The sequence below is a fragment of the Chenopodium album genome, chromosome 22 (genome assembly GCF_948465745.1).
Source record: "Chenopodium album chromosome 22, dcCheAlbu1.1, whole genome shotgun sequence".
NCBI lineage: Eukaryota > Viridiplantae > Streptophyta > Magnoliopsida > Caryophyllales > Amaranthaceae > Chenopodium > Chenopodium album.
The window spans coordinates 29,234,311-29,253,745 of record NC_137855.1 but is presented as its reverse complement, the minus strand read 5'-3'; the positions used below and the strand labels follow the sequence as shown (position 1 = coordinate 29,253,745).

The window sequence follows — 19,435 nt, the reverse complement described above, 5'->3', positions numbered from 1 at the left end:
AAAAGATAAGAAACCAAGGAAAAGAGAAGAATTGTACGGGTTCAGTTATGTATAAATTTCAACAAAGGTCGAAATGGCTGCGTAATAAAATCAAAAGGTGGTGCCTAGACAACAAAAAAGTGGGGGATAAATTGGAGGAAGTTTTCTGCAGATTCGTCAGTGTAAGGTGAACAAGTGACTACTTTGGATCAAGGAAGTAGGTATGTGGAGGCAATTAATGACACGATAAGTCATAGTAGTCTAGAGTTTAGGTATTGGCAACAACGAATGAAGGATAAATGGATAAAGGAGGGCGATATTTCATCAAAGATGATGTATGGTAGGGTGAAGCATCGACAGAAAAAGGAGGGAGATCATTACCCTTAGAACAGATGAGGATGAGTGGATTCAAGGTCAGAATAATTTGGAAGCTCTCATTATAAATAGTTTGAGAGAGGTTTATAACCCGCCGATGGTAGCTGAGGAAGTAATGAATGATAAGATTGGCTTGGTGTTAAGAGAGTTGGAGTTACCTTCTATAGATTCGACAGATGCGGCTTCTTTAGTCAGGCCTTTTTCACACCAAGAGATCAGGAAGGCGATGTTCTCTATTCATAATCTTAAGGCGCCAGGTACGGATGGCTACATTGCGGAATTCTTCCACCAAAATTGGGAGAAGGTTGGGCCCTCGGTGGTCGAATCGGTTCAATCTTTCTTTTCCACGGGCTATCTACTAAAGGAACTTAACGCTTCCATTCTTGTTATGATTCCAAAAGTGGAGTACCCGGAATTACCAACACAGTTCAGGCCTATTAGTTTATGCAATACTATCTATAAATGCATACCAAACCTGATTTCGGAGTTTCAACATGCTTTTATTCCGGGAAGATATATTGAGGATAATGTTATTCCGAGCCATGAATTGCTTCATTTGGTTAACACTAGTAACGGTGATTCCGCAAAAATGGTGATTAAATTGGATATGTCCAAGGCTTATGATAGGGTGAATTGGACTTTCCTCCTGAGAGTTCTAAAGGCTTATGGATTTCCAGAAAAGTGGATTCAGTGGATTTCACAGTGCATCTCAACGGTTTCTTATAAGACTCTCATCAATGGCCAGATCTCGGAAATGTTTAAACCGGATTGTGGCTTGAGGCAAGGTGATCCCCTTTCACCATACCTCTTTCTCTTTTGTATGGATATTTTATCTCGTATGCTTACTATGGCTGAGCACATCAAGTTAATCAAGGGACTCAGGGTCACGAGGCGTTCTCCTTCGATTACACATCTTTTTTTCGCAGATGATGCAATGTTATTCTTACATGCAACTCCTACCTCTTTTCATCATGTGATAGACATTTTGTCTAAGTTTGGTGAGATCTCAGGGCAACAGCTGAACTTGAACAAATCTTTCGTAAAGTTTAGTAAACATGCTCAATTGGAGGAAGTGGATGTTCTAAAAAGGATTTTAAAGGTAGGTCAGGTCTCTGTGATGGAAAAACATTTGGGGGCCCCCATTGATTTTATGGCTAGGAAGTTGGATGCTTATAAATATTTGATTGATAAGGTCGCTCCCAGAACCCTCTCTTGGGCAACTCTGAATTTGTCACAATCGGTGAAACTAATTCTGATTAACACTGTGCTGATTAGCATTTCCGCACACGTGATGAAGTGCTTTAAGTTACCAGCTGGGGTCACGAATAGGATAGACTCTCTAATTACTCGTTTCTGGTGGGGAAACAAGGGAGAGAAGGGCATGCACTGGGTGAAGAGAAAGATTATTCAGAAACCGAAGGGTATGGGTGGTCTTGGTATAAGATCTATGTCCTGTTTGAATGACGCTCTTCTATTCAAACAGGTGGTACGAATGCATTGCAACCCACAGTTATTAGTGGCTAGATCCATGGAGCCTACTCATAATTGCTCCTTGTGTACGGGGGAGTCTGACGTGGGGAAAACTAGGTCGTTGGGCTAATCTTCCCTAAGCCAAACAAAATTTATAAACACTTAACAAACCTAAATACAAGTATAGAGGTAAGTCAAGGGTCGAACCCAAAGGAACGGTAATGCCTAAGTGCTTCCAATTAAATGCCTAAGCTAGGTTGAAGACAAGTGATAAAAGGGGACTCTAACAACTACTAAAACGAAGAAACCAAACAAATATAAAAGCTAGGGATTAGGATCCGCAAATAATGGCAATGAACGATGCAAATTGGAATGGAAAGTCGACTAAGTCAAGCAATGTGAGGGAAAATCAATCATGCAACCAAAAGAGCATGTCAAGCTATTCTCCTAGAGGTCTAACTAGCGTCAACTACGATAAACTCTAGCTAGGAAACATCACAAGACACCTCAATCGTGTAAATGCAAGCCACAAATCAATGGTCCGTATCAATGTGAACTTACAATGCATTCTAGTGCAATAATCAAAGTTAGCTACTCTCTAATTAATCACACACATGCACATGATCAATCAACCAAGTTTAATCACATCATCAACTCCATCAATTATCCCCAATTTACATCAATTCATTACATCAAAGCTTCACCAAATCCCTAACCAAACAACTACTCAAACATTATCATCAATTCTATCAATTCAAACATCAATATCCAAAATCAATCATCAAATCATAAAATTCCAATCAAATCAATCAATCAAAACAATGAAAATTAAACAAAGCAATAAATGAGATAGAGTTTAGAAATGCTCATTGATGATAGAGTAAATCTCCAATACAATTGTCACATTTGAATCTTCAATCTCTCAATCACCATTGAAATTCCTCACTTTCTCTCTCTCAAATCTACTCCTAAAATTAACCCTAAACTAGAGAGAGAAGCTCTCAACTAAGCTAGGAAAATGATCTAAAATCTAATTGTAATTCTAATTCTACTTGTTTCTCTCTCTACCCAAAAATGGGTATTTATAAATACAAGGACAAAAGAGAAATAAAATAGAAAATAAAATAAAAGAAAAAGAAAGTAAAAGGAAAAGAAAAAGAAAAGAAAAGAAAAGAAAAGAAAAGAAAAGAAAACAATAAAAGAAAAAGAAAGAAAATAGAAACTAAAACTAAAAGGGAAAATAAAGTAAAAAGAAAATGAAAAAGGAAATCATCAGCCACGCAAATTGCTGCTTCTTCAATTGGGAAAGTAATCCCATGTTTCTCACGGCACATCATCATCAGCACGCACCTAAGCCGCACATCATCATCAAATCACACACCATCAACGGCTTGAACAAAGCCCAGGTGGGTGCGGCCGCACTCGTTAATTGTGCGCCCGCACCTGCTGAGGTTCGAGGTTGCTCTGCTGGAGGTAACGCTGCTGCTCGGAGTTGCTTCGAGGTGGGTTGTGCTGCTGCAATTGTGGGGCGAATTGGAGGTGAAAGGAGCAGCAGTTGCGGGATGATTGGTGGTGTTTGTGCGGGGTGATGGTGGCTGGAGTTGGTGGCTGAATTGGAGTGGAGCAGGGCTGCGGTGGTTGCTTGTTTAATTGCGGTTGTTGGTGGTGTAATTGGAGGTGAGTTGTGGGGAGGTGCTGCTGCTGTTGGGTGGTGTATTGGTGGCTGATGTGCGGCAGTTAAGGGGGGCCGCAGCTGTGAGTGGTGGAGCTGTTGTTGATTGAAGTCGATGTTGTTGTTGCTGTTGTATTGGAGCAGGGGAAATAAGGGAGTTGAACAGGGGAAGGCAGGGGAGAAGAAGAGAGGAGTTGCTGCCTCCTTTGATCACCATCACTACCATCACCATGATGGTGATGAAGGTTGAACCAAGCAGTAGCTAGAACCAATCGGATTTGGAACAAACACCTACAAAGCACACAAAACCGAGGAATAAAAATAAAGTAAAATAAAACTAAAACCGAAAAATAAAAGTAAAAGAAATAAAATAAAAATGAAAATAATAAAAGAAAGAAAATAAAATAAAATGAAAATAAAATAAAGTAAAGGAAAATGAAATAAAAATAAAAATCAAATAAAATAAAATAAAGATAAAACTAATTCTATAAAATCTAAAATAAAGAGAAAACAACTAAAATAACGAAAATAAAAGAAATAAAAGAGAAAATACTATAAAACCATAGAAATGCTCAAAAGCCGTAAAATAAGAGAACAAAGGAAGAAAAGAGAGAGAAAGCATAAAACCGAGCATTTATTGAGCAAGAAAGCAATGAAAAGAGGACAAAAGGACCTAAATACTCATCAAATGTGTGCCATTTATGACACACATCAGAGTCTAGGATTGATCTTAAGGGTGGTGCTTCGTCGGGTAGGCGTGGTTTATTTAATGTGGCAAATAAAGTTGTAAAGGGCTACAATTGGAAGATCGGGAATGGAGATAGAGTGAAAGTCGCAAATATGAGATGGGTGCAAGGTTCGGTTCCAGTTTTCAATTCTGATCAACCCCTGAGGGGGGTGGGTTTGGAGAGAGTGAAAGATTTAATATCCCGTGATACTAAATATTGGAATGTAGCATTGATAAGACAAAAGTTTAAATGGAGTACAGCGCAGAAGATTTTGGAAATGGAGCTACCTTCAACTGAGGAGACGGATAGACTATACTGGGGTAGCCATGCTTCAGGAGTTTACACTGTGAAAACTGGTTATGCTTTTCTAATGAATGAGTTATCAGGGCAACAAGATGCTAATCTGGAGCATAGCTTCTACCGTCTAATCTGGAAGCTAAACATCCCACCGAAATGGAGTTTGTTCCTGTGGAAGCTGGTGATGAATGGGTTGGCGGTTAAGGCTAATTTAGCCCGAAGGGGTATTGATATAGATGATCATTGCAACTCTTGTGGTATGGAAAATGAAGACCTTCAGCATCTTTTTAGGATGTGCTCTTTTGCGAGGTATGCTTGGCATAATTGCCCGTTGCATATCTCCTCAGAAATTGATGAATCTACTCCTCTGAGACACTGGATTCAGCATTATATCCTGCTTTTTCATAGCGAGGATGGAAAGAAGAGTGACCGTGTACCAATGTTTATTCGGGTTCTCTGGAGCCTCTGGTTAACAAGAAATGGAAGAATCTTTCGAAATGAAGGAGGTTATCTGGTAGATTTGTTTAGGAATTACAATCTGGCAATGAAAGAACTCTCGGTGTGGCGCAAAGTAGAGGGAGGAGATGTCATAAGAGGGAAAGAGACATTAGCTCATAATTTCCCGCCGGGGTTTGAGCGGGTCAACATAGGATGTGCTACGGATGACATTAGTACCCCTACAGATTCAAGGATAGAAATGATTATCAAGGTGGATGGTTCCTGGAGCAAGAGAGATGGGAATGCAGGGGCAGGATGGGCTTACTCAGTGAATAACCAAGGTTTTAGTACAGGTGGTGGGAATTATGGAAGGGCCCTTTCCCCTCTTCATGCAGAGCTTTTAGCTTGTGTGGCTGCTCTAAGGTGGACCCGAATGAAAGGAAAACGAAGAATTGTATTTTTCACTGATTCTCTTGCTACAGTTCAACTAATCAAACAGCCGAGAAGAAGGGAAGTGCGTCTACTATGGACAATTCAAGCCTTATTGCAGGAAGGGCAACTGTTTCAAACTTGTCTAATCTGGAAAGTTAGCAGGGATCAGGTGGTTGAGGCACATGGCATTGCTACTAGATATAGAGTAGATTTATTAAGCTTTTCTGTTTAGTGTTTCTTTAGTTTGTGGTTGTCACAAAAAAAAAAAAAAAAAAAAAAAGGAAAAGAGAAGAATTGGATTTGCATTGGAAAGAATAGGCAGAACTTGCAGAGGCTATAACTCCTTTGATATAACTCCAAATTGGGTGATTCTTGGGCCTAACCTCAAGGATTTTTTGAGGGGAACAACTTTTTGTGAAACGTTAATACCCCAAAAACTGACCAGAAGTGCCCGAAAATTGACTTCAAAGATGAACGGGATGATTTGTGTAAAATTGAGGAGAAGAAAAGAAGAGAATTGGTGTGAAGAATGTGAGAGGTATGAAGGGGCATTTATAGGCTAGTATGAGCATGAATTATGGTAGGAAAATGTAGGAAGAATTATGGTAGTTAGGGTTTAAGAGATTACTTGGAGAAGTGAGTAAAGAATTAAGGAAAATTTGGATATTAAGGTGATTGTGTATACTTGAATATGGAATGTATGTATGTCATGAAAAATAATAAGGAAATTAGAATTAATTGGGGAATAATAAAGAGGAACAAATATTAGTTTAAAATTATACCTGAAATTATGAATTTAAACACCCAAATATAATTTTTCATACAAAAAAAAACTAATTTCAAACAATTTAATCAAAACCCAAAACAATTAGATTAACAATAAGCAAAATAATGAAACAAAGGAGGAAGGAGGAAAGGGGCAGCCACGGCAGGGCTGGTGGTCGCCGGCGTCAGGTGGCCGACGGTGGTGAGGGCAGCAGGCGGCAGCAGTTAGGGGCGGCAGTTGGTGGTCGTGGTAGGTTGGTGATTAGCAGCGTGAGATAACTCACGTGAAGAAGAGGAGGAAAGAAGGAAAGAAAAAGAAAAGAAAAAAATAAAGGAAAATAAAATAAAGAAAATAAAAGGGAAAGAAATAAAGACTAACCTTTTAGTGTGGGACAAATTTGGGGAATAATGGGGTATTTATAAGAGAGAGAGTTGTAAGGGAAGTAAGAATATTGGGCCTCATAAAAATAATGGGTCAATTAAAGAATAAAAATAGACTAAGCTTTGTTTATTGGACATAAATTAGAGAAGGAAGGTTTATAAAAAGTTCTTTGTAATAAAATCGTTTATCAACCCGAAAATAATTTGAAACTTGAAAAATTAAGTCCCGGAAAATTACAAATAAATATTATAAATATAATAAAATTTCATTTATAATATATTTTAAAATATGGGGGATTACAGAATCGTCCATGGAAAAATCCATGGAGATGCCATGAGAAACTAGGGTTCAAGAGAAAATTAACGAACGTAAATAATAAAAGGTAAAAACCGGCATAAGAGAAAAATTATAATCCCTTGGAGTATTTATATTCTCCTAAAACTAATCTAAAGATCAACAATAAATCAATCAAAGCCTTAATCCCATTAATGGGGTCGGCTAACATGAACCAAATTTGATTATTTCGTGTAGTCATCGACATAAATCTTCATCCTCCATCCCTTACGATCCAATGCTTCATCCTCCTCATGCAAAACCATATACTTCATATCCTTCCTAACTCCTTCCAACCAAGTCTTTTTATGTCTCCCTTTCATTCGTTTTATCCCTCCATAGTCCCACTCTTCGAACCGGTGCACCCTCGGGTCTAAGCCTTACATGCCCAAACCAACGCAAACGATTTTCCCTTAGTTTATCTGCAATGCCTGTCACACCTACTTTCTTGCGAATAATCTCATTTCTGATTCTATCTCTTAGAGTGCTCTCACACATCCACCTTAACATGCACATTTCCGTAACTTTCATCTTTTTATTGTGCTCCTTCTTAGAAGCCCAAAGTTCTGTCCATAGAGCAACACGGGTCTTATGGAAAACCTGTAGAATTTTCCCTTCAACTATAAGGGAATGCTTCGGTCATATAACACTCTTGTGGCGACTCTTTATTTTAGCCACCCCGACTTAATCCTATGTGCCACGTCTTGATCAATGTCACCATTTTCTGGATGATCGTCCCAAGATACTTATAATATTCACTCACCACTTCATTTCTTGCCCTCCTCTGAGTACCAAAGTGAATTACAAAATACTCTATCTAACTCCGATTTAGCTTAAACCCTCTAGATTCCAACCTTTGCCTCCATTGCTCCAACTTGACATTATTTCCATCCTTTGTTTCATCCACCAAAACGATATCATTCGCAAATAACATACACAATGGAATCTTATCTTCAATCAATTGGCTTAGTTACTTCAACCTTGCAAAAGGAAAAGGGATTAATGCACACCCTTGAATCCTTGATGCAATCTGATTGTAAAAGGGAAATATATAAAATAAAATTAGAAAAATAGCAATTACAAAAGTCTTGCTATGATTGGTGGACTAAGGCGACATGTGGAATCATAGTCGATGAAGCTTGTGAAGGTGGGAAGACGAGGCCCATCATGAGCTGCTGTTGTGGATGCTCAAACCACAGGCTGTTGGATATCCATCAGGCCAAGAAGAAGCTCGCTCGTGGATGGGAGTGATGAGCTGCGCCCGCGTAGCTCGTTCGCTGGTTTGCAGGGTCGTCTTTCAGGGGCTATATCTTAAGTTCCATGAAGATATAAAAGCGCGTGACCTGTTATTGGAAATATCTTCAAGTCTAATTTTCAACGAAATTTGATTTGCTTCAATCCGATCTATAAAACTCAAGTTATGATCAAAATTAGAGTGAATAAGGGTCACTCTTGACACTTTGTAAAACATCATTTAACTTTGTTTCTTAATTCTGAAAGGTGAATAACGACCCTTATGGATTCTATTATCATTCCTCATGCATATAATATATTAGGAGTACCCCTCGTGAGAAGGGCATCCTAATATTTTTAACTTACCTTTAAAATAAAAAAAATTAAGAACTATTGTACAATTTGCGTTAAATATAAGGAAAATTTGCAAATTGCAGCCATTTAAAGTTCGTATTTTGCAAATTGCAGCCATTTAAAAATAAAATTGCAAATTGCAGCCCAAAAGTTCGTATTAATTGTAAATTGCAGCTCGATTCAACTTTTTTCATCGGTTTACGTATCAAAAAATCTTCGGTAAAGGTTTTAGGGGCCATTTTAGCCCTAAAGGACCCGAATTGAGGTCAGAATTAGCAAAAAAAAATAACCTAAGCACTAACGTTATTTTTTTGTTAATTACGAGCTCAATTCGGATCCCTAAGAACTAAAATGACCCCTAAGACCTTTACGAAAGATTTTTCCACATGTAAACCGATAAAAAAGTTGAATCGGGCTGCAAATTACAATTTATACGAATTTTTTGGATTGCAATTTGCAAAATACGAACTTAAAATAACTTTTATTTGCAAATTTTCCAAAATATAAAAATCATGCAAATGAAATCACTGCACTCTCGTAAACAAAGTAGCGAACGAACGTAGTTGTCACTCGTCAGTGCCTTAAAATTCACTCAAACCGCCACTATCATTTGATTCATTTCTCAGTTCTCACTTGCAAATGCAGTATTTTCTCTGCTCTTTCAATTTCTTCATCAATGGCGGATTCATCAACCAACTCTCGCAAAGATGGAACTCTAACCTACATCTATCTTCTCATTTACATCGCGCTTTCTAGTGGTCAGATCTTCTTCAACAAGGTCCATTTTCTCTCTCTTCTTATCGCTCTTCTTCCTCTTTCAATTAGTAAATTAATTCGTTAATGTGGTTTTCAATGTTGGATCTGCGTATTTTTGTTATTCGATTTCGCAATTGAATTTGTTGATGTTCTGAATTTTGATTTTTTTTTTTTTTTTTTTTCTTTGTTAATACTCAATTTGATTTCTAGTATTGCATTTTAGCTTGGAATTCATATGTTATTATTGGGAGAAGTATTTAGTTGTTGCGGAATTTGAATATGATTGAATTTTGAGGGTTTTAAGAGGGTTTTTAGTTTGATAGTTAAAGCCAATTATTAAGGTGTTAATTGGATTACCTCACATTAGAGAGTTTGTATCATTTGGCTGCCCCGCCGTCATTGAAAAAGCAGCCATTGCCATTTGCAGGGTTTTGGGAGGTCTAGATGTTAATTGGTCCATGATTTTAATTGGTGGGCGGATGATTTAATTCTCTATCGAGATTTGCTGTTGTGTAGTGATGAAAGAACCGGATGAATAAGTTGGCATTATTTATAAATGAATTTGCCGAGTTTGTGGATATTCTTTGGTGTTATTCTTCACTAGAAACAATGAACTAGAAAGTGTAAACTCTTAAGTAATAGGATAAAAAATTTTCCTCCTCCAAATTAATGCTAGGATTTTAATTCACCATTTTAATAAAAGAATGGCAAGAACAACTTAATAGGGTTATGACAAAAGCCAACCAAACTAACAAGAAATCAACTAAGCTAGTTGTTGCAAAACAAGCCAAAGAAAGAAATTAAATTGAACAAAAAATTCAAAAAAATACATTTCAAACTCTTGTTGTTTTCGAGCCCATGATCATAGCTATAAGGGCTGGTTTTTAGCTTTTAATAAGGCATATGATAGTGTGAATTTGGTCTTTCTTGCTAGCGTCTAGAGAACAATGGTTTTGACGTCCGATTTGGCATTTGATGGAGGCATTGCATAAATATATGTTAATCTAATCTGTTCTTTTTTGTTATGGTAAATGGTGCTCCTAGGGAATGCTTCCTTCATGTATAGGGTCAATACAGGGAGATCTTTGGACAACTTTTCTCTTTACTTTGGTAGTTGATGTCTTGGGAGATCATTGGAGAATGGGGTTTTAAGGGGCTTATCAGAGATTTTAAAGTTAGGAGAGAGGATGTTCAAGTGTCTTACTTGCAATACAATGATGATAATATCCCCTTCCTTGAATCTGGTTTTAAGAATTTCAAGATGATTCTTTATCTCACCAGAGGCGTTATTTGGATTAAGAATTAATTAATCCAAATGTAGTTTAATAAGAACTTGTAAAGCGAGCTATGCTACTTTCGTGGGGTGTCCAAAGTTATTAGAATCGAGATTCTACTATGAATCGGTGAGTAGGGTAGAATCGAATCGATAAAATCGAATTGTAGAATCGTACAATTCTACCAAATTGTAAAATTGGGCTTCAAAATGTAACAAATGACTACATACATAATTTTATAGCAATGAGAATGATAATAATATATATTGTTAATAACATAATATCGACAATACAAACATTAAATAGTTTTTGAAGTAATTTTGTACGCGCATAACTTAAACAATACACTATAAACTATAAAGTCGGATTTTTGATACACATTCTTAACCATGAGAGTACACGACAATTGTTGTTCAATTATGAAAAAAATAACGTTGTTGACTTGTAAAGTTGTTTCCCCTAGATCCAGCATAATAAAAAAAATCCAATAATAATAGAAAACTAAGTGTCAATTCAAGTTAGTTCATTTAACGAGATAGCTAAAGAATGCCAACTACAATAAACTCATGTTATAAAAGTGTTTTGTATATGCCCAAAGTTGAGTGCATAAGACTCATGAATACATTTTTATGCCTACAAAATTTAAATAGTTAGATAGATACTTAAAAGTTATTTAAATTGATGTTTCATAAGCTTTATTATGATTTAGATTGAATAATATATAAGTCATTGACTAAAGTTAGGTTTGACTATGACACCCTTACACTCTTTAGTCTATAACATAAAATATGTAAATGATATGGGTACAAAACCAATTATATTAGAAAGTAGACTTTAAGAGCTTTCCAATGATATGGGTACGAAACCAATTATATTTAAAAGTGGACAACTTTTCTCTTTACTTTGGTAGTTGACGTCTTGGGAGATCATTGGAGAATGGGGTTTTAAGGGGCTTATCAGAGATTTTAAAGTTAGGAGAGAGGATGTTCAACTGTCTTACTTGCAATACAATGATGATAATATTCCCTTTCTTGAATCTGGTTTTAACAATTTCAAGATGATTCTTTATCTCATTTGAGGCGTTATTTGGATTAAGAATTAACAATCCAAATGTAGTTTAATAAGAACTTGTAAAGCGAGCTATGCTACTTTAGTGGGGTGTGCGGGTGTCAATTATTAGTTGGTTTATTAGTTATCTTGGTTTTCTTGCTCGAAATCATTTAGGAACTAGTTTTATTTTAAATATTTTCAATAAGTTTAGATTGATTAAAGGAGGTTTAGTCAATTCCTTATTAGGAGGGTTATTCTTATTCAATCTGGTGTATCGAGCATACTCCTTTACTCCTTTTCAATATCTCTCTGTTCAAGAGTCCGGCAACTGTTGCATAAGAATATAAGATTGAGAATCTAATGTGAGATTTTTCGTCGTCTAGTTCACTCTGGAGTTGAAGAGCTAAGGAAGGATCATCTTGTTAGTTGGGATTTAGAATGTCGACCATAGATTGAGAATCTTGTTAGTTGGGATTTAGAATGTCGACCAAGGGTTCCGTGATCAACGCATCAATTCCGTTACCGAATTACGCGACCGTTTCCGTGATCGCGACCGAAACCGCATTTTTGAACCATGGGAGGGAGGTTTAGGGTTTGGAAAAGTGATTTAGTCAAAAAATAAATAAAACTTGTTAGGTTGTTAGCCATAATAGTTTTGTAGATATCCTAGGAATATTGTTTCTTTATTATAGACAAGCCCTTGACATGTCTCTATTGTGTTCATAGTATCTATAGAAACACTTCACGTTCTATTCACTTCTCTATAAGGTTATGTCTTAGCAGTTTAGCAATAATATTCTTGTTAACAAACTTGATTGAAAGAATAATTAGTTTTAATGAATTTGTAGTTCCATTATCCCATATGAGTAATGCCAATGATACCCATCTTCCTTTGAGTTAATTTAATATCTTTGCAGCTGATTAAGCTTGATAGAGGAGTCTGAGGTTTTGTCATTTATTAAATGCAGTGGGTTTTGTCATCAAAGGAAATAAACTTTCCTTACCCTCTTGGATTGACTCTTCTTCACATGGTCTTTTCCTCTGTTTTATGCTTTGTGCTGACAAAGGTTCTAAAGGTACTTTTCTGTTTAATTTCTCTGTTTATATTATTTTGATCAATTTCTTTTCACTTTTTCTATTCTTATTTTAAAACATCTCTCTCCTTTCAGATTCTAAAAGTTGAAGAAGGGATGACCATGGAAGTGTAAGAATAAATTGTACACATTACTATTTCATTTTTATGTGTCTGCACTTCAGTTTGATTCTATGCTTATGCTAACAGAATAATGATTTTTTTTTTTTTTTTTTGGTCAAATAAAAATCATCGAAATTTTCCATTGTTAATTCATTCAAAATTTGAGGTACTTCTCAAATTAATCTCAAGTTTGAGGTATCTTCTCAATTCAAAATTTTTTTATTTCTACTCTCTCTGAACCCCCCCCCCCCCCCCCAAACCTTGCCAGTTGCCAGCACCAAACCTGCCATGCCCAGCCTCCTTAACACCTCTCCAGCCCCTATAGCTACACCACTAAAATCTGTAGAAAATCATAGCTCAATAATATGGGATTCTTATTGTGGTTGTGCATTATAAAATGAACTCTTAGCAGTATGAATGTTCAAACGTAAATTTGCTACAGTTGAGCACACAAAGGAAATGTTGAAATCCCTGGCTAACAGTGAGGCAAGCTTTAAAAATTTTGTAAAACTTCGCAATCTTGAAATTTATCCATCTTTTTACCATATTACTTTATCTGCAGATTTATTTTAATTAAAGTTATAAAACTACATACTATAGGGTTTCAGATTGGGGTTCTTATTCAAGTAGAATTATCCACAAATTGCTCCTTTGTTTTTAATATGCTAATCATTGAAATGAACTAAGTATTCCTCAAAATTTGTCTGCATCTCTCTATTTATGTTTTAGTGTGAAGCCATTTCTGTAATCTGAAGTTAGGTTAGACTGAATTTGGGTTCTGTAGGTGTTGGTTTTATTGTCGAGGCAGTGGGAGCATTGGGGTTGTGGTGTGGGGTCATGAGTGACGGGGTGGAGATGGTTATGATGGTGGTGTTAGGCATAGTGGTGATGGAGTTCAGATTTTCAGATGTTGAGGTTGCATGGGCTACGGAAATGGTGGCAGGAGAAATATAGCTGAAGCTGTGTAACAGGTTATAAGTCAATGGGACTAATATGAAAAGAGCAGCCAAAAACTTGAAATTCATGAGAAATAAACCACAGTTGGGATTTATTATGTCAAATTTTCCTAAAGAAAGTACATAATTTTTTTTGATAAATAAGATGTTAGCTTCTGAAATCAGTTCTTAATTGTCCACATTACCTGCCTTTCCCCCAAACAGCTGTTTTAAACGCTAAGTCAGGTACTCAGGCATTTTCAAATGAGGATTAGAGGTAAACATTGCATTTCAATTTAGATAAGATAATGCAAACATTTTTGTGAACTGTTACTTAGACTCTTCATTGCACCTCAAATACCCAATCCGGATCTAGGACACTCTAACATGGGTAGGACACTTTGACACTACAATTTGAGCCAATATTATGGAACATTTTTGCAAAATAGCTGAGCCAGAGTTGTAGACATACCCATGTTGGACATGGGTACTCGAGTATGAGTATACATATGTGTACTCATGAGAAGAAAGAGTGTCCACATAGGAAGCCAAGCTACCATCAGCTGCAAACTCTATTATTATTAGAAAACGCAAATTCTTTAAATTACAGAAATATGAAAAACCTTAAAATCCCTCATCGTGCCCAATTGTCCTCGCCCATCTTGAAGTTAAATATAGCTCAAAGAAAACCATTTGATGCACAGTATCTGGACTATATGAAGATTTCATTTCAACCAGATTCACCCTATAAAGTTGTAATTGTTATCAAAGCATTGCGTTCCTGCAATTTCTCAATGACCCCTTAACTCCACAATGTTTGAAGCTATCATTTGTACTGAGTTTGCAGTTCTCGTTCAAAAAAGTGAGGAAGATTTATAATGATTCCTTCTTATTATCTCTATGTTCTTTGTTCTAGATGTTTTTATGAGTTCCTTAGCAGGCAAAATCAGCAGAAGAATCTTAAAACATCTATGGTACAGTTGTCAGTAAAAATTTGAATTGTTAGCCTAAGTTTGTTTTAAATCAACAAGCCTACATTAATATTATATGACAATAATTGATAAAAGTTTGTTTAAGTTGGGAGCTAACCTGGTAAATCATGTCAATTATGAATAGATGCTATTTTTATGCTTCAATCATCATGGAGTGGAAATGCAAGCTGTGTGATAACTGAATGATGACATCATTGCTTATCGCATTCCCTCACCTTGATTACTTGAGAAAATAATTCTGTGATTCACATTACAAAATCACGGTCAAGTTTAATTTCTACTTTTTTAGTATCTCTCTTAATTTGCTTATAGAAGCTGAAGCAAAAGTTACATTAAATTTATATTGAAATTACTATTTGCTTTCCCTTCTAAATGAATGCACTCTGATCGTTCTTTTTTCCTTATTATACTGTTTTTTCTAGGTGGCTTTTACGAACAAGATTTCTCAAAATCATAAGTATGCTTTAGTTTGTAAAGAACTTCTGTTTGTTGATATCAGTTTACTTTTAAAAAAATATGTACTGCAACTTTTCATGAACCTACTAGGTTGACATAGATGACAATTACCCACATCATGCATTTAGGATTCTAAGAATATTGGGCTTGTAGATCAGAAAACTAGAGATGATTGTGCTTGACTTCTAATTTATTTCAACATCAGGGTAATGGCCTTCAAATTGTTTTGATAACTTAAGATCAATATTTTACATATATTTAACATGTGGGTTTTGCTACTAGCTTCTTGTGTCATGATTTTGCTATGTCTACATTAATCTTGTATCTCCTTTGATAGGATCCATGTTTCGTTTGAAACATGGTCTGGTTATGCAATTTTAATTATCTGAAGATGCTTTGTTACAGATATATCACATCAGTCATTCCAATTGGTGCAATGTTTGCAATGACCCTTTGGTTGGGGAATACAGCATACCTATACATATCAGTTGCTTTTGCACAAATGTTGAAGGCCATTAGTAAGTCTGACATCTTTTAATTGTGTACCCTATTACCTTGCTTTTATCGTTGTTATATGTATTAGTACTATCTTGCACATAATGACTAGTACATTGACTTAAAGCCGTGGCCTGTAAAATTTGTTATCTGTTTGGATTCCTTTCACTATTAGATTCAATGCTTGCTCATGAACACATCTTTGTGTTCACATGCATATGTGCACATGTGCTATTGCATACACTTCGTACTGAATATGTTTAGGGTAAGTAAGTGTGGGTCTTTATCAGGTTTGTGAATATCAGATTCAAATTATACGAAAATACTTATGTACGTTGCAGAGCTTGGAGTGGGAGAAGGGGTGGGGGACTGGGGGGTGGGGAGGAAAGTATAGGTATTACGAGGTAAGAAGGCTTAAGCATGCTTTGGTCTTGGCGGCAGTTTGATTGTAATCTTTTTTAACATATTGCGAGTCTTATGAGTGGAAATATGATGCAGAATCCATTCATCCTGTGCAACAATCACCCCCCCCCCCCTTCCTTCCCTCAACTCTCCAACCCATGGGGAAAAGGGAATTTTCCTGTGGTTTGTGATATTAATAGTGATTCATACGTGACTAATGCAGTGCCAGTAGCCGTTTTCATCCTTGGAGTGGCTGCTGGGCTTGAGGTCATGAGCTGTAGAATGCTTTTAATTATGTCAGTCATAAGCCTTGGTGTTGTAGTTGCTTCTTATGGTGAAATAAGTATCAGCTGGGTTGGTGTTGTTTACCAAATGGGAGGTGTAGTTGGAGAGGCCCTCAGGCTCATCTTTATGGAGATATTTGTTAAAAGGAAGGGTTTGAAGCTGAATCCTATATCCATCATGTACTACGTCAGTCCCTGCAGGTAATTTTTTTATCTAGTCATCGTCCTGTGTTTGTTACATTTTTAATTTTATTATTACCTTTTTATTTTATTTTATTTTTATTTCCTGGCAGTGCTCTCTGCCTTTTCATTCCATGGCTATTTTTGGAGAAGCCAATAATGGATGCAAATGGATTATGGAATTTTCCACCTCTTGTTCTCATACTCAACTGCCTTTGTACTTTTGCCCTCAATCTCTCAGTTTTCCTTGTCATCTCACATACTAGTGCGCTCACCATTCGAGTTGCTGGGGTGGTGAAGGATTGGGTTGTTGTGCTAATGTCTGCCCTGATTTTTGCTGATACAAAATTGACACTAATCAATTTGTTTGGTTATGGAATAGGTAAGGTCTTAATTCCTCAGTCTGATTACTATAGTTTTAAATAGCATACTTGAGAGGTGGTTCAATCTGTGAAGTTTCTTTTAAGTATTCCCAAACTGAGCATAACAATGCTAAGAGTTTTTTTTTGTGCAGCCATTGCTGGTGTAGTAGGATATAACAATCATAAATTGAAAAAAGAAGCCTCACAAGGAAGTTTAAAAGAGGCACAATCTGAGGAATTAATACCTATGGTCTCTTCATCCTCTAACAAATAGCTATATGAGTTGCTTGGTAAGTGATTTATGCTTATGTTATCACTTGACTTGCTGATCAATGCAAAGGTTAAAATTGTCAAAGTTGTCTCTTACTTTGGGAGCATTATTAAGGTCTATTAACTTGGTCCTATTTTTTGTTATCAAATTCCTTGACTTTTCTATTTAATTCCCAAACTTTGATTAGCTTATTATTGTGACTTTGCTTACAAATGTCTGTCATATCTATTCAGCTTAGCATTATAAATCAAATGATTTATGTATTCTAAATATGAATAAAGTTTTAATTTCATGTCATGGGTGTACTATTTGGTGATTTTATGTATGTAAATTTACATGCCTTGTATTATTTTCATGGTTTATTTAATGTTTTGGGCATGAATCTAGATGTGATGATGCAACATTTAGTAATGTAAACATAAATATATACTGAGACAAGAGTATACAAATCTGTGAAAACTAACAACAAAAGGAAAAATATATACAACTCTATAGGATCAATTTGTATTCTAATATTGAACCTGCTACTACTGATGCTACAGGTTAATAAAACAGATTTTGTATTCAAAAGATAATTTATTTTGTCACACTTCCAACAAATTTTCATTATATGTGGATTGAGGAATGATTTATATGCTCTAGGTCAATTATATATTGTTCTCCTGCTAGCCTCTGGTACAGAGTATTATAGAATTCTCTTTGGTTGGGTGAAAATAGAGGAGCCAGATCTATGGCTTTCTTTGGTGTTTGTTGCCAGAGTCTAAGATTTTTTTTCTTGTTCCATTGGAGCAGCATATCTAATTTTATAGAACATAAATCTAACAATTAAATCAGTTGCTGCCATTCATTGGCCTCTTAAATTGCAGGTACCACCCTTCAGAAATTCTAAGATTGTCGTAACGAAATTTACTTTTGACACATTAACAGCATATAGCTTATCGTGTCTGTCAATACCCACACAAAAACTATCAACTGTGGTATGAGCTGTGGAACACATGCAAAGTTCTGATCTATTTGTATCACAAGAAGACCGTAGCATGATCACTTGTTTTAGCATGATACATTTGCCTTGGGTTTCGAAGGGCATGATTCTGCTGTGGAACCGTGATCATCTTACCAGTGAGGCAGCGACTAATAATTATTGAAGTCGTCAATGAATATATTGCTGTATAGAGTCTTGGAATTCAAGCTTTGTAATAGAAGACTAGTTAGGTAGTGGAGCAGTGCCATACACCATGATAGAGCGACTCTTATATTATAAGTTATATATACAAACTAGATGAAGATTTTTTTTAAAAAATATTTTTTATATTTATGTGATTATAATTGTTATTTTATTAGTTGTACGTAATATATCACTTTCTTCGAATTTGTTTTAAAATACGGAGTATTAGATAAAAGTTCTAATCTCAAAAGATAATATTTCATATTTAATTAATGTAACCATTAAAATCTCATTGGTCATTTATGCTCATGTGGCAATTGAATTATTTATTAGATTTAACTATAAATTATAATCCTACGTGGCACATTAACTAATCTTAGGTGGCATAATCCTATTGTAGCGTTTTAAAAATATTAATCTTATGTGGCACTCTAATAATTTTTTAAAAATAAAAATCCTACGTGCGCTCTAAAATCTCGAGAAAAAAACTCCCCTTTATATATATATATATTAGATTAGATTGATGTCTAAAAAAATGTACATTTCTAAAAAATATTACTCTCTGTAAAGTTGAGGCTAAATTTTAAATTTTATTTTTTTTATACGGTAATTAAGGAATTGGATATTCCAATGACTAGAGTACATTTTGTGTTAATTTTGTAGTATGTATAAGTTGTTTTTTTTTTTTTTTTTTTTTTTTGAAGAAGATTGATTCATAGAAAGAGGTCATACGACATCTACAAAGAGATTTATATCAAAGACATCAAAGCGTTTTGCGTGAGACTGGACTCACGTGAGTCCGGGCTCCTTAATAAAAAAAAGCGCGGGCCTGATCAACCCGACCAAAGCCTGCGCACCATTTTATAAATTATCTGAATATTTCGTTTTCATCATTTTCATAAAATTTCGAGCGCCGTCATTCACTGAAATTTTCGAACGCTTTCATTTCGTCGAATTTCAACCACTTCATTTCCTCAAATTTCAGAGAATTCAAATCTTCAAATTTCATAAAAAAATGGAGAAATCAAACAATAGAATGATGATTGAAGGAGATTCTGATTCACCTATAGAATCAATTTCTAGCTCAATTACTGTTGAAAAAGGTACAATTTAGTTCATAATTTTGATTGTATGTAATTTCAAATCATATATAATTAATT

The 19,435-nt window shown here is 35.6% G+C and overlaps 2 protein-coding genes across 4 annotated transcripts; both read left to right on the top strand.

Moving 5' to 3' along the window:
• Window positions 1–451: 451 nt before the first annotated feature.
• LOC145604144 (uncharacterized) lies at window positions 452–5,623 on the top strand. The gene is made up of 2 exons (XM_081660094.1): window positions 452–1,790; window positions 4,212–5,623. The coding sequence occupies exons 1-2, from the start codon at window positions 452–454 to the stop codon at window positions 5,621–5,623; spliced, it is 2,751 nt and encodes a 916-aa protein (XP_081516220.1).
• Window positions 5,624–9,048: 3,425 nt separating this feature from the next.
• LOC145605071 (putative sugar phosphate/phosphate translocator At3g14410) lies at window positions 9,049–18,450 on the top strand. Of its 3 annotated transcripts, none has more exons than XM_081661088.1 (8): window positions 9,049–9,236; window positions 12,507–12,614; window positions 12,708–12,742; window positions 15,522–15,634; window positions 16,237–16,498; window positions 16,591–16,859; window positions 16,992–17,129; window positions 18,038–18,450. In XM_081661088.1, exons 1-7 carry the CDS (start codon window positions 9,135–9,137, stop codon window positions 17,111–17,113), a joined length of 1,011 nt encoding a protein of 336 aa, XP_081517214.1. In that variant the 5' UTR covers window positions 9,049–9,134; the 3' UTR covers window positions 17,114–17,129; window positions 18,038–18,450. The 3 variants fall into 3 exon arrangements, with proteins under 3 accessions (XP_081517214.1, XP_081517213.1, XP_081517212.1); XM_081661087.1 differs by having other exon boundaries at window positions 17,945–18,450; XM_081661086.1 differs by having other exon boundaries at window positions 9,052–9,236; window positions 17,977–18,450.
• The last annotated feature ends 985 nt before the right edge of the window (window positions 18,451–19,435 follow it).